The sequence below is a fragment of the Oryzias melastigma genome, linkage group LG16, assembly GCF_002922805.2.
Source record: "Oryzias melastigma strain HK-1 linkage group LG16, ASM292280v2, whole genome shotgun sequence".
Taxonomy (NCBI): domain Eukaryota; kingdom Metazoa; phylum Chordata; class Actinopteri; order Beloniformes; family Adrianichthyidae; genus Oryzias; species Oryzias melastigma.
The window spans coordinates 21730093-21743709 of NC_050527.1; the positions used below are offsets into that span (position 1 = coordinate 21730093).

Sequence of the window (13617 nt, forward strand, 5' to 3'; positions counted from 1 at the left end):
CAATGAACAAACAGTTTTATTGGACATCTTACAACAGTTTGTGTGTGTGTGTGTGTGTGTGTGTGTGTGTGTGTTTGGGTGTGAGTGTGTGTGGAAGATAATCCTGCCATGATTTTTAACGCCAGCTTCAGTTTGTAGTGTGGGCTCTTCTACTTTCCATTAAGAAGACCACCATTCAAAATGTTTTTCAGTCACACTTTAAAAAGAAGATATTTACAGTAAAAGAAATGAATGAAGGGGTGTTCACCTACACAACTGCCTCTATAATGAGACAAGCCTGCTCAACTCATGGAATTCAAATGGTTGGGTGCACAGATCTGGACTTAAGCTGTGCTCCTCAGCGCCTGCTACGACGGGGAGGGGAAGCTGACCTGGAAGAGAAGCGTGGGAAACGCGTTAACGAGACACTTTCACAACTCGCTACACACAAAACAGAAAGGCACAGCAATGAGTCTTTCCCAAAAGAATACTGTAGAGGTTAGTTTGCTCTGCATTTTTGAGGCAGCCGTCAAGTACACAGTAAAAATTACATTTTTTTGTCTAAATTTGTACCAAACATTAATTTCTTTTAGGAAATAAAGCTTTTTGTTGCATATATGGCTGCACATTTTTATAACTCTTGGATGAAAAGTCACACAACAAACATATAGTGAGTAAAGAAAGAGGAAAAAAACGAATACTACCTTGATCGCGACTTAGACTTGTGTTTGCGGCTTGCCTTCTTACCAGACTTGTGAGATTTTTCCGTCGACCTTGAGCGACTACGTTTGGATTTCTTAGATTTCTTTTCTTTGCTAACTTCCGGGGTGGGGGATCTACTGGAGTCAGAGTCTGAGTGCCTCTTACTAGCCTTGCTGGAGCCCTTCTTGCTGGATTTGCTGTCTTGCCGAGACGACTTGTCTCGTTGCGAGTCTGTGCGCGAGTCGCTCTCTTTCCTTTTCTTTGATTTACCGTTTTCCTCGGCGCCTGCGGAGCTTCCCTTCTCCTTCTCTTTAGCCTTCGGCTTCTCCTTCTTTTTATCTCCATCCCTGTCCCTGTCCCTGTCCTTCTTTTTCTTGTCCTGGTCGTGGCTTCGACTCCTCTCCCTCTTCTTGTCCCTGTCTTTGCTGGAAGCCTTCTGCTTGTGTTTGCTGCTGCGGCTCTGGCTGCTGTCCCTGCGCTCCCTGCTCCTCTTCCTCTCCTTGTCCCTCCCCCTGTCTCTGCTGCGACTGCGGCTGTCCCTGGCCCTGCCTCTGCCTCTGGATCTAGATCTGGACCTGCTCCGCCCCCTCCGGCGCTCCCTGGAGTCACTGCGCTCTTTCTTGTGGCGCCCCGTGCTGTCCCTTCTCCTGCCCCTCCCCTTCTCGCTGCGATGCCTGTGCGCGCTGCGGCTCCGACTGCGGCGGCGGGCCTTGCGGGAGGAGGAGCGACTGCGCCTCCTCTTCCTCCGGGGAGAGGAAGAGCGCGAGGAGCTGCGAGAGGACGACGTGGAAGAGGAGGACGAGGAGGAAGACGGCGAGCTGCTGCGGCTGGAGGTGGAGCGGGAGCTGCTGCTCTGGCCGTTGGCGGGAGAATCGCTTCTGCCCCGGCCGGCCTGATCCTTCGCCCTGCCCGGGTGCTTGGCCTCGCTGCCCTCCCTCTCGCTGCGGGACCTACGCCTGTCTGCCACGGCCTCGGGCTCCCTGTCCTTCACTTCCTGTTTGTGTGGGTTTTCTACGTGGCCCTCATCATATTCCCCCCTTTCCTTGCTTAACCTTTCCTTCGCCATCTCCTCTGTTGGACAGAACAGAGATCACTGGTTAAAAACATAAAACTGATCCATCACGTACACGTTTGATTTTCTTCTGTGACAATATTTAAACTGCTTTAAGACCCACTCTGATGAAAATTATGTTTTTAGTGTTTTTTTTATATGTTTGAGTGGAATTTTTCTGATGATAGATGAGCTTAAACTTGGATTTCTAAGGTTTTACTCAGACTGGGAAAGTCCGTTGCAATTCTTTTTTCCTCTTTTCATTTTTAGTTTTAATTTGAAAAACGAATAAAATCTCCAGTTTTTTTTTTTCTCTCTTCGATGTTGAGTTTCACACGGGCGCAGAGGAGAAGCTCCACGAGCACATAGTCCTCCACAAGGGGGCAGAACTAGTTTTAGGAGCGTAATAATACTTTCACAGGCGAGCAGGAGAGCTCACAGGAGCGTGCAGGAGTAGAGGAGCAGGCGTGGAGACTGTCCTGCACTCGTTTCATGCGTGCGTAGAGTTTGATATATTCCCGTGGTGGACTTTGGGCGGGAATTTAACGCCATAGAGGCGGGTCAAAACAACAAGAGAAAGTTGGAGATGAAGCGCTTTAAAATCCTTGTCAGGATAGTTAACTTATTAAAACTTTATATTTTGACTACAAGTTTTGAACATCAGGAACAACAATTTTTCCTTGTTATTTGGTATGGAGGAGTTATGCTGCAAGACGGTTAGTGGCAAGAAGACGTGCCGTGTGTGCCTTAACTCAGAGGATGGTAGCAACTGCAGTAATAAGCAGACGTCGAGTTTGAAGGTACACTGATAATTGTTTATGACATAGATTGTTGTGAAAACAGTGAGACGCAATGTGGATCATGTTAAGAAATAAAGAATAAATCAGTAAGGGAGGGTCTTAAAACCAAAAAGCTTCACGTTCATTAAAAAATCTTTGAGAAAACGTTCCAGGGTGAGTGGCCGATCTTACCACGGGCTAGAAGAACCTCTTGTGCTTGTTTCTCCTGAAGCTGCTGCATCTCTCGCTCCTTGCGGCGGAAAGCATCCTGCTTCTCTCGGATCCTGTGGTGCAACTCTTCGTCGTCTGTATCCGAGGACTCAGAACCCTGGACCACGTCGTCATCCTCGCTTTCATCGGACCCGTAGTCTCCGAGGCCGCCTGCCACAACAGAGCCCCCAGGTTGTTGAATGGAAAGCAGCTACAGCGATTCTTACAATCAGGTTTTGTCACGAAACCACTTCATCCCAACTCAAGGTCTCCATGAAAGGCACTTAATCTTACACACATATAGGCCTCAAACATGAGTCAAATAAACAAAGGCATGCTTGTGAAACTGAATATTAAATCAAGTCGTTCTCCCCATAATGAAAATCTTGTATTTGAGCGTCATGTGCTGCAATACTCTTCTTTGTCCCTGCTAACACCAGAAATTCAAAAATACCCCCGCCCCGCCCCCCCAGCAATAGAAAAAGGAATACTCACTGAGGCCGGTCAGAGAAGCCAGTGCACTTGACTGTGCCAGCTGTTTTGCAGGAGCTTTGATTCACATCAACAACAGGAACAACATGTTAAAACACATACTGCCACTGTCTCAAAGGCAAGAGCCGCTAGAGAAGGGGGGGTCACAGGTAAAAGCAATGTTCACACACGCTGCCATTGGTCACAAGAGAAAAACAAAATGGGGGGAAAAAAATTGGGAGAAAAGAGAGAGGGTTAACAAACAAGCTTCTGTCACACAATCCAAGTCATATAGTCGGACAGAGAGGACCACTCTGCACTAATGCGTCTCAGCGGAGGCCAGAGGCGCTCAGTCAATGCCGACACTTTAGTCAGTCCGAAGGATCGGAGCTTCCCAAACTCTGGAAAAGCTCTCCGATGCATTAGCAGAGAATGGTTGAAAGAACCTCCCACGTTACGTCTCAACTGTCCATCGTTACTGGACATCAAATGCTTATGTGCATTTTAGACTCTCTCCAGACTGAATCAATGTGTGCTGATGACAAGCTGAGATGTATAAACAGAGGAAGGGGGAGCAGACCTCGGGTGGCTTTCCTGTGTGTCTCCCTGGCCACGCCCAGAATCTCTTCATTAGTGACCCCGAGCAGGATTTCAGTCAGGAGGGTTTTAGTGATGCCCATCTACGAGAAGAAAAATATTAGGATTTGTTGACTGAAACTGTTTGCTTCAATGTAGGGAAGTCACTGACCAGCAGCTCTTCCTTCAAGTCCTCAGTCAGTTCTGGTTCACTGTCCTCTGCAGGAGGTGACGGTGAGCGCATCACAAATTCTCTTTTATCGGAGGGCTTTTCCTCTTTGTCCTCGTCTTCATTTCCCTCATCATCGCTATCCTGGAAAAGTTCCCACAAAACAACAAAGTGTTCAACCGTAAAAAGCCAACAACACCAAACCTCTCCAAGCAAACAGCTTCAATTACTAATGCTACGTTTGCTGCTCCTCCAAAAACGTGTCCCTTCACTCCTGACCCTTAAGGGAGGAGCTACTGTCAAAAGTTTCATTGACTGTATAGCATTTATTTTAGGGTAAGCATGGAAGACATGGATGATGTTGACAGATCAGGTTTATTTATTTTGAGGAGTTCTACAAAAGTGTCAATAATCTCCATGTCCGGGTTCATGAGACTCCTGGTACGGTGAGGTTCACCATCTACTGCATCTTCTCTCTCTGTGACCCAGTTTGAGGACTTTCTATCAAGCATTAGTCCGAGGTAGAAAAAAATACTATAAGAATAAAATTACAGGACCATTTTCTTTCTATTGTCAGACTCTTCTCCATGATGGTTTTGGACTCCACCCACTGATCACATCATCAATATATCACAGGCCAAAGCTGAGTCCCCGATTGGTTGATACGACATGACTTAACTTTGACGCACAAATCATGTTTGGTGTGAATGTAGGATCACAAAGCTAACCAGCGTTTAGAAAAAAATATACTCACAAATTTGCTTTTGCGTGGCAGGCGCGGCCCATCTCCTGCTTCGTCAGCGTCGTGCGCTTTGCTCGTATCCTTCGCCATTTCTGCCCGTTCTTTTTCCATCCGCTCCCGCTCCAGCTTCCTCTGCTTCTCCCGGTCCATCTTTTCAAGGCCCTCTCTGATCCAGGCCGGCAGCGTGCGCCTTTTAACTGCGTCTAGAACAAGGAAAACAACAAAATGATCCATGCATGTTATAACTAGAACTCCTGTGTGATCCTATTGTTCATTTTTTTGTCTTTGTTCTGTTCAGCTTCAAAACTGTCCTGCTGACTGATGGTTGAATACATTCTTGAATTCACCAAAAAAAAACAGGAAAGACTTTCAGAATATTTTACCCAAATGACAATGTGAAAAACCAAAAATAGAAGCAAGCTCTGACTCACCCAGCGGTGCTGGGACCTCCGCTTTGACGGGCAGCTGGATGGGGGATCTGGGCCGGTCCCTAAAGCCGGGGGGTCGAGACTCTCGTCTGTTCTGTGGAGGTCCTTGCCAGTATTGGGATGGAAAGCCTGAGGGGGTGGGGGTGAAGGATGAGGCAGCTCCGTGCTGTGGAGAGACGCAGATTAAGAATTAACGTGTTAAAAACACAGTTTCCTCCCTCCTTCCACAAAGATGATGGTGATCATTGATCCGTTCTGGATGAAAACCTAAAAATAAATATTTAGTTGAAGAAAGCCAACAGTTCATCCAAACACAAAGTGACTGCTGAGTCTAGTTCTGTTTGTTTGGACTGCATCCTTCCTCTGCCATTAAAGTAACAGCGAAAAGCTTCAATCATTTCTAGTGTAGACCCGCATACCTGATAGTCAAACTGGTTCATGGCCATGGGGGTGACGGTGAAGCTCTCCGACTGCGCCCCAAACCCGTGGCTGTTCTGGGGGTAACTCCCGTGGTGGGTCTCCGAGTTGAACTCCACGCTGTCCTGGCTGTTGCTGTCCTCTCGGGGGTTCACCACATCGATCGGGGCCGACACTGGGGGGATCCAGGGCTGGTCGGGGGGCGGAGGAGGCGGGGGCTGACCATGGACTCCCCACTCTGTCAATCAATAGAGCAATCATATACAAACACATAATATCAAAGAAAATACATAAATGTTTTAACTACATAGCGTGTCTTTAAGGGTTATTCTTCAACATTGAACCTTTATTTATACAGGAAGGTCGATTGAGAACAATTTCTCATTTACGACGACCTGAGTACGCATTAGCAATACAGAAACAGCACAACAGAGCTATAAGTTACATACAGATTAGAACATGACATTTTAACGGATCAATCATTTAAATATTTACAATAAAAAGTCTACAGGAGGAACCTAATTAATGAATACAATAAAAAGACAGAAGGAAACCCATTAAAAAAGTGTAATTTAAAACCATCTGCATTCATCACAACAAACATCAACACATCTGTGAATGCATGATGGGAAATCTTTGGACTACTAACCATGTTTTTACACTTTCTTAGACTATATTATCATCTAAATAAGTTAAGATTTTGAATACAATGCTGAAAAGTGCCCCAATTTGAATGTGATTTTCAGAATAAAACTAATAAAATAAAGAAGCAGCTCTGTTGTGTGGAATCAATTACCGTATTTTCCAGAGTATAAGCTGAAGTTTTTTTCATAGTTTAGCCATAGGTGCAATTTACACTAAGGGGCGACTTATTTATGCTTTTTTATATATAAATAGGCTCATATATTTGTTATTTTCCAGTAAACACTGGTTGTCTTTTAGCAGTTGTTATTATGTCTACTTCTTTCTTATATCTAAAGCAGAGATGGAGGGAGGTTGCTAATATTTCAGAAGAGAGAAGGGCAGCTGGTCTGTACCTGTGCTTGGCTGCCACACTCTGTTAAATGGTGGATCCCCTTGGAAGTTTCCATGGTTACTCTGCCCGACAGGCTCAACGCTCGGGATGTCCTGGCCATTGGGCTGAACACTATGTGGTGGAGGTCCTGTCGATTCCTTCTGGGCTATCCATGCCTGTGCTAGAGCAGCCCAGTCCACTTGACCTGAATAAACCAGACAAACACAACGAGGTTTTAAGTGTAAACATTGATTTTCTGTGCAATTACCAACCCCAGCTGAGCAGTAAACATAGTCTGGCTTTGGGTGAACACAAATAAAGAATAAGTAGCACTTTGTAAATGCACTGACCTGGATCATGTTGATGTTGGAAAGACTGCATCCACTGCTGCTGGCTCAGAGGCCACTGCGGCCAGGGCTGTCCTCCCTGGTCCCACATCACTCCTCTCTGTGATCTCACCTGCAACATCAGGAGGATTTGTCACAACTGGAAGACATCTATTTAGGTGATTTCAAACTGATTTGGGAAATGCTACTTTTTCAACTTGATCTGCTCCAATGTTCAACAATTATGTCTGATTAAAAAAATAAAAAATAAATTAAAAAAAAAAAACTCCAGAAGGCCTGGTTTGCAATCATAAAAAGGCTTTTCAAAGTAAAAGCTCTGATATGTCGTATTTCTAACTACATATTTAAGTCAGAGAATTTTGTTATGTCAAATCCTGTTTATGAGAGTTTATTACACAGGATTACTTGTGACAAAATTTAAACTAATCCACTGGCAATCTGCGGTAGGAAAAAAATAAAAATAGGAAAAAGCTAGTTTTAGATTTCATGAAAAGGTTCTCCAAGAGATAACATAAAAAACAGTTTCTAGTTTCTCAGCCTTAATAATAACAAGTTTAAATATATTATATATTCATTCCGCCCGTTCATTTCTCCGGCGTCCCTCCCCCATCTTTATTTTAGCCGAGAAATCCCGACATTTTTCAGAAAAGCAGCAACGTAAACCTGATTCAAGTCATAATATTTGCAACAAATAGGTCCCCTTTTGGTCTTTTTGACACATTCTTAAAAAATTACAAGGGAACATCAAAAACGGCATGATCTAAAAGTAACGACAGCTTCTTCCCTTTTGGGTCAGATTCCTGCAAAGCACGAGCGCAGCTAACGTCAATGCTAGCAGCAGCTAGCAGCTCTGTCGTGTTGGATGAAATCATTGCTTTTGGCAGAGGTGGAAACAGACACTGTGCAGTGCTAAACATTGTAATTGTTGACGTGTGAACCAGTAAACATGTCTGGACCAGTGCGGTGCTAGCCTCAAAGGCAGCCCCAAGTCTGCAAGCTAAGGAAGCTCACACAAGCTAACCTATGCTAACGCTAGCAAAGCGAGGTTTTTTAGAGCCTGCAGTTCAATCCTGACGTCACCGAACACTCTAATGTGCCTGAGCGTTTGAACCCCCGGCCATGGAGAAATGTGGTGGATGTTTAGGATCCAGTATCTGATTGTGAGTTACACGATTCCCACCTTTTCTCCCAGTCAGTTTCTCCCCCAGTGCTGCGGGTCCAAACCAAAATGGCTGCAACGGAGAGCTGTTTGGGCGAAGAGTGAAACGCAGCCGTGCTGCCTTCAAGGACAGCTTGGAATTTTAACCCCCAGGATGTGTTGGCGTTAAAATCCGCCACATTGCGGGTCAAGGTGGTCGTGATTCATCAAGATAAATGTATAATAAATGTATGTCTGATTTCTCCCCATTTGTATTACAGATACTTGTGAAATGCAACACAATAACTTTAAAACGTTGTTGATTAAAGTGTTAGATCTATTGTGTCCGTGTTTGTTTGTCTATTGCCTCATAATTATTTCATTTATTTTATTTGTATAACAGCAACACATTCGACCCTTAAACAAAACATTAGAAAGCTAAAAGTTGTACTAGCAGCAGTTGGATTGAATATTTATCTAGTCAGATTTCCAAGAATATGAGCAGTACGTGAAAGCACCACGCAATGTGATGACAGCTCTGATGAAAACTGCATGAAAGTCGTGTGATTAATGCTTTGATGTAAGGGAATTCTGTGGGGTTTTTTACTTCTCCTAGTCTCCTGGAGTGGTTTATATAGCTGTAGCTGTTAAAATACATTCTTGGTTGTTTATGCCTGTTTCAAACACACTTGGGTTATAATTGTTTTAACATGTAATGTGGTGTTAATTAAATGATAACCATAAAGTTAATAACTTGTGAATTAAAGAGCTATCATTTGGCCAATATAAAATAATTTTTTACAGTTATTGTAGTGTGTTTGTTTTGGCACAGCACAGTTTTTTGAAACTTTTTTTTTTTTTTTTTGCATGGTTATCTTTTGCTGTTGATCCATAGTCTTTTCATGTTTAGATTAATTTAAGGCAGATCATCTTTGTAAATTTTGCATTTATTAGATAACTTCTCGATGGTACTCATTTTTTTTTTACACCAAAGCTGCTTCATATCTATACAACTGAAAAGATTATGAAGTACAACTGTCTTTTGTTTACACCAGATAATGAATGCCACACCAACACTGCTCTGCACTGCCTAAAAAAAGTGGATCTCAGTCATGTTGTTGCAGCATTTGCCCCCAAAGGTTGGGCGAAAAACTTAAGAAAAACAGGAAACAAATGTTGTTTGTTTTTTGAATAATTCTGACTCTGGAGGAAGAGTGGAGACACAGCATCCATGCTGCTATAAGTCCAGTGTTTGGTGCGCTTCACCATCTCCAGGTGCGGTCTCCTCTGATTTTCACAATAAATGCAGACATCTACCTAGAAATTCTATTGTACTTCAGGCTGATCTCTGCTGATAAACTGAGCTGCTGATCTTATTTTCCAGCAGAACTTAAAACCAACGGAACCAAAAGTTGGTTCTGTGACCATAGCCTGCACTTCACTGGCAAACAAACTTGTCTGAATATGATAGAAAATCTTTGGACAAATGGCAAACTTTTGGGTTAAAACTTTCTCTTTTGTTCAGGCTAATGTGACAGTTGCCTCATACTTAAAATTTTAGGTTTTCACAAACCCATAACCACAAAAAATACGAAAATAGACTTAAAATATCTTACAAAGTATACAAGTTTCACTTCTTCACATGACAAAAAGTGTTTTCCTATTATTCACTTTTTTTGTTTTTCTGTAGATTTTATTTTAAAGCAAATTCATAAGAAAACACAACTGTTTTAAAAACTAAAGATTTGACAAATAATTTTTAAACAAACAACATTTGTAAACTTGTGAATTGAAATTTAATCATTTGGTTTTGTGTTTTCATAAAAAAAAAAAAAAAAAAGAAAAACAAAACAAAATATCTACGATTCAGTTCAAACCTTGATTTTTGGGTCATGGTTTTGTTTTGATAATGGATTTGTGTATTAAAAAACACCTACAAAAAATTCAGAAAACAATTTTCTTTTTTTTGTGAATAAGAAAATAACATTAAAGAAAAACCTTTCAGTTGGCTTAAACAGAGGCCTGCTGCAACATAATTTGATGTGAAATTATTTTACTTTCAAACACAAAATAACATATTGAGATATAAAGAATCCTAAAACAATAAAGTGCTTGAATAAGAAGTGGGCAGAAGAAAATATATTCATTCCCACCCCAGTATTGCCACATTTTACGCAAACATTTTGACACCCTAACATAAATCATTATTTACATAAACACAAATGACTGAAGAACAGAAAATTGTTAAACTATAACATCTCGATACCAAAACCACCTCCCAGTTCATCATTGTCCGTATCTTGTTCTAATAAGCTTTTAAGCAATGTTTCCAGAATTTTCAGTTTATGTTTGATTCTTTTAATTGTGTAACATTTCTAATCATTTGATGTTTTCCTCGCTCTCATTCCACAACCAGACAGAAACACACATACTTGTTTATATAGTTCTTATATCATCTTCTGTTTTTGGAAATATTCTCCTTCACAAAAATGTTATGTTGGATTTTTTTTCTTGCTTTAGAAACTATTTGAATCATATTAAATTTTTCTTAAAAAAAACAATAAATAATCGTTTTTCTCATTCAGCCAGACTTCAACACACACCGTAGGAGGAGCTCTCTTCCTGTCAGTGATCGGACTCTAAAACGTTTCACAGACACTGAACAATAATGATCAAGTCTTTGTGTTATTTATATTTGCTGTCTTTAATAGATCTATGGTAACAAGGAAATATCCCCTTTATGGAATCAATAAAGGTTTATTCTATTTATTGTAGCACAACACATGTTTGAGACTTTTAATGTAAATATACTAGTATGCAGTATGATGCAACGATTCCCCTCAATTCAGTTCAAACATATGATTTGGTTTTTAATCAAGAATTGTGGCATCCTCAGTATGAATTCACTGATCGGACCTCTGGTTCTGGCAGCCTGGGCTTGGTGTACATTGGTCCTATTATACACTAGTGACTTAAATGACCAGCAAGAAGCAAACACAATAATCTTAAAGCCACTTCAAGTCTTTCCTGTGTGAAGTTTCAACTTAAAGTTTTAGGCAGAAATGCATCTATTTTATAAATGATGGCCTACATTTGTTGAAGGTTCTGTTCCAAACATAATATATATATAGCGTACAAATGTTAAGGTGCTGGTGTTATTCACCGCGATGGTGCACTTTGTTGGTGGTGTGAGTTGAGTGGACCCTGAAGCACAGTGTGTGTCCATGTTTGCAGGGAAAAAGTGTTGTGTGTTTGTGTGTGTTGGGAAAGTGTGACAGACTCTCGCATGGTGAGGAAGAAGATTTAACCTTCAATGCTGGTAAAACAACAGTTCAGCAGCATCTTATTAGCTTTGGAGCGTCTCCCTGAGGGGGAGGGCGCCTTTCGTTAAGTGAGATTAAATCACATCAAACGCCTGAGCAGCATGTCCTCCAGCCAAAAGCCCCCATTCCCTCTTTAAAAATAGACAAATACATTTCAGGAAGGATTTGCAGCTTTCTGTTGGTGGCTGCCTGACAACTGGTTCCAATGTTCCAGCTGCATGACGGGGATGTCACAGCGTGTGGGAACAGTGGGCCGATGCTTTTCGACGTTGCCCTTTTCCAGATTCCACACCCACCTCCTCTTCACCAGCTTGCGACATGTTCTGAAGAAGCGGCCCTTTGCACCTGTCAGGCCCGATAACGGGCCGGGACGGGCTGAATGTGGCACCGCAGGATCCGGTGTGACAGCTCAGAGATCTGGTCAAAGACATCTTGCTGAGAGTTAGAAACAGTATGACACAAATCTTTCCTCTCCCACAAACACTTGAGAGAACAGAGAAACAGACGAGTCCTGTGGAGCATCCAGCTCCAAAACGGCATTTATTTGAGATATTTATATGCATTTCAGCATTTAAATGATCACTTCTGAGAAGATAAACCTTAAACATCTGAAGCACCATGAATGTATACTGTTTAGTATATACAATTACATAAACTTCATACTGTTTTTGCTTACAGTAAGCATACTGTACATAAATAAAGCACACGCCTCTAGTCGTTTACCTCAGCGTCTCTTCAATCATACATTGCCTTTCTGATGCAGAGGCACTGAGTCGATCCTTTTAAAAAAACTCATTTTTATCTGGTAAACCCTCCTCCTCCTCTGCCTCTTCCTGCTGCTGTTTTGGCAAACAAGCTTGAGCAGAAAAACTGAAAAGAGCCGAATCTAAAAGATCAGACAAACAGCTTTTCACATTAGTTTAAGACATTTACCCAAAGACATTTGTGAGACCAAAAGCCTTCAAGTTCTATTTACAATATCAATTCTTTTTTCTCCCTCAAAGGTACTAGTTGCATTTGGAAATGAAACGGTTGCTGTGATGATGAGGTTGTAGTTACAGCAAGATGAAGGCAGATGTGGTGTTTTTGTTAATCCGTCCGTGTGCGTTTCAGACAGAACAAGTTCCAGACAAAACACAACGTAAACTGCTGAGTTTAGCAGCTGCAGAACGTGTCTTTGGCAAACTTGTTTCTTTGATAGTCGGAAATTCAAACATTTGGATGGAAAAAAAAAACGGTGCAAATGAAAAACAAGTAAATCCAGAAGGAGAAATGAAACTGTTGTGGAGGCTGGAAATAAAGCATCAACATTCAATGATAAAGTCAAAATGAGACGTCTTGTCTTCAGATTCATTTCTGTCTGCAGATCTTTGAGTAAACCATCGTTTACTGTGATTTCGTTCACATTACCTGTCCTAATGGTAGTGGTAGTCAAAAGCTTAAACAGTTTTGTGTTTTTCTGCTCCTATTAAAGACTGTCAAATAGCAGAACCTTTAAACAGATGCAGATTCTCCTCTAAACCCAAATATGTTCAACATTTTTCAAGTGACCCCCCCCCCGCAAAAAAAAAGAACAAGGTGATGCAAGTTTTCCTGTCTTAAAATAACATGATGATCAACATTCAAGAGAGAAAAAAAAGACAGATTTATGGAAACAAAAAGGAAATAGTTATGTAAAAGATGATGAGAATTTGATTGAAACTGTCACACTACATATATGTTTCTCACATATATGTGCACAGAGCAGCTCAGAGTGCTTTAATTTAGCGCGTTTGTAGCAAATCCCACCATGCAGTCTGTGTCTCAGACATGATTCTAGAAGCTTTCATCCCCACTCACAAAACTCAGTTTAACAGAAGGACATGAAGGAAAATGGATAAAAAAAAAGAAAATAAATTAAAGTCTTGCTCTATATTTTTTTAAACAATTTGCCATGCCTTTGTTTTAAAGATAAAGCAAGCATAAGCAGTGAAACATTCCCTTTTCATGCCTCCACCTCTTCTCCGTTCCAGAGAGAGGAGCTGGAGGGGATTTATCACAGGAGGATGAAAGCACAACAGAAACTTCTGATTCGTCACATTACAGTATTTCCTCGTAGAAGAGCAGGTAAGCCTGAGAGTTGAGTACCCTGGACTCAGGTACTGTCTGCACAGTGGTATCGCTGACGTACACCCACTGGCCCGGGGAGCTGCAGCTGGCATCCCTCGCACCTAAAAACACACATTTGATCCAAACTTACAACCAGAAGAAAAGAACATTTGGAGTGTTCT

At 41.7% G+C, this 13617-nt stretch overlaps 2 protein-coding genes across 2 annotated transcripts in view; both read right to left on the reverse strand.

The window, feature by feature from the left end:
• pnisr (PNN-interacting serine/arginine-rich protein) lies at positions 1-8191 on the reverse strand. Its single transcript, XM_024268428.2, has 12 exons — positions 8067-8191; positions 6890-6998; positions 6562-6744; positions 5527-5762; positions 5111-5273; positions 4692-4882; positions 3941-4081; positions 3773-3872; positions 3217-3270; positions 2704-2892; positions 684-1752; positions 1-371 (listed from the first exon to the last, which is right to left on the reverse strand). The coding sequence occupies exons 2-12, from the start codon at positions 6975-6977 to the stop codon at positions 338-340; spliced, it is 2448 nt and encodes an 815-aa protein (XP_024124196.1). The 5' UTR covers positions 6978-6998; positions 8067-8191; the 3' UTR covers positions 1-337.
• A 3665-nt stretch (positions 8192-11856) lies between these two features.
• The window catches only part of usp45 (ubiquitin specific peptidase 45), a 32992-nt gene continuing 31231 nt past the window's right edge, over positions 11857-13617 (reverse strand). Inside the window, exon 18 of the mRNA XM_024268124.2 lies at positions 11857-13557. Within this exon, the coding sequence (XP_024123892.1) occupies positions 13427-13557 (131 nt within the window). The 3' untranslated portion in view covers positions 11857-13426. The remainder of the gene's footprint in view (positions 13558-13617) is intronic.

What these genes read in the sequence shown, in the direction of transcription:
- pnisr (XM_024268428.2), bottom strand. Translation starts at nt 6,977, where the DNA reads ATGTGGGACCAGGGAGGACAGCCCTGGCCGCAGTGGCCTCTGAGCCAG. An exon ending in ACTTGAAGGAAGAGCTGCTG is followed by an intron (nt 3,873 to 3,940) that starts GTCAGTGACTTC and finishes TTCTTCTCGTAG; the next exon opens with ATGGGCATCACTAAAACCCT. An exon ending in AGAGGTTCTTCTAGCCCGTG is followed by an intron (nt 1,753 to 2,703) that starts GTAAGATCGGCC and finishes TCTGTCCAACAG; the next exon opens with AGGAGATGGCGAAGGAAAGG.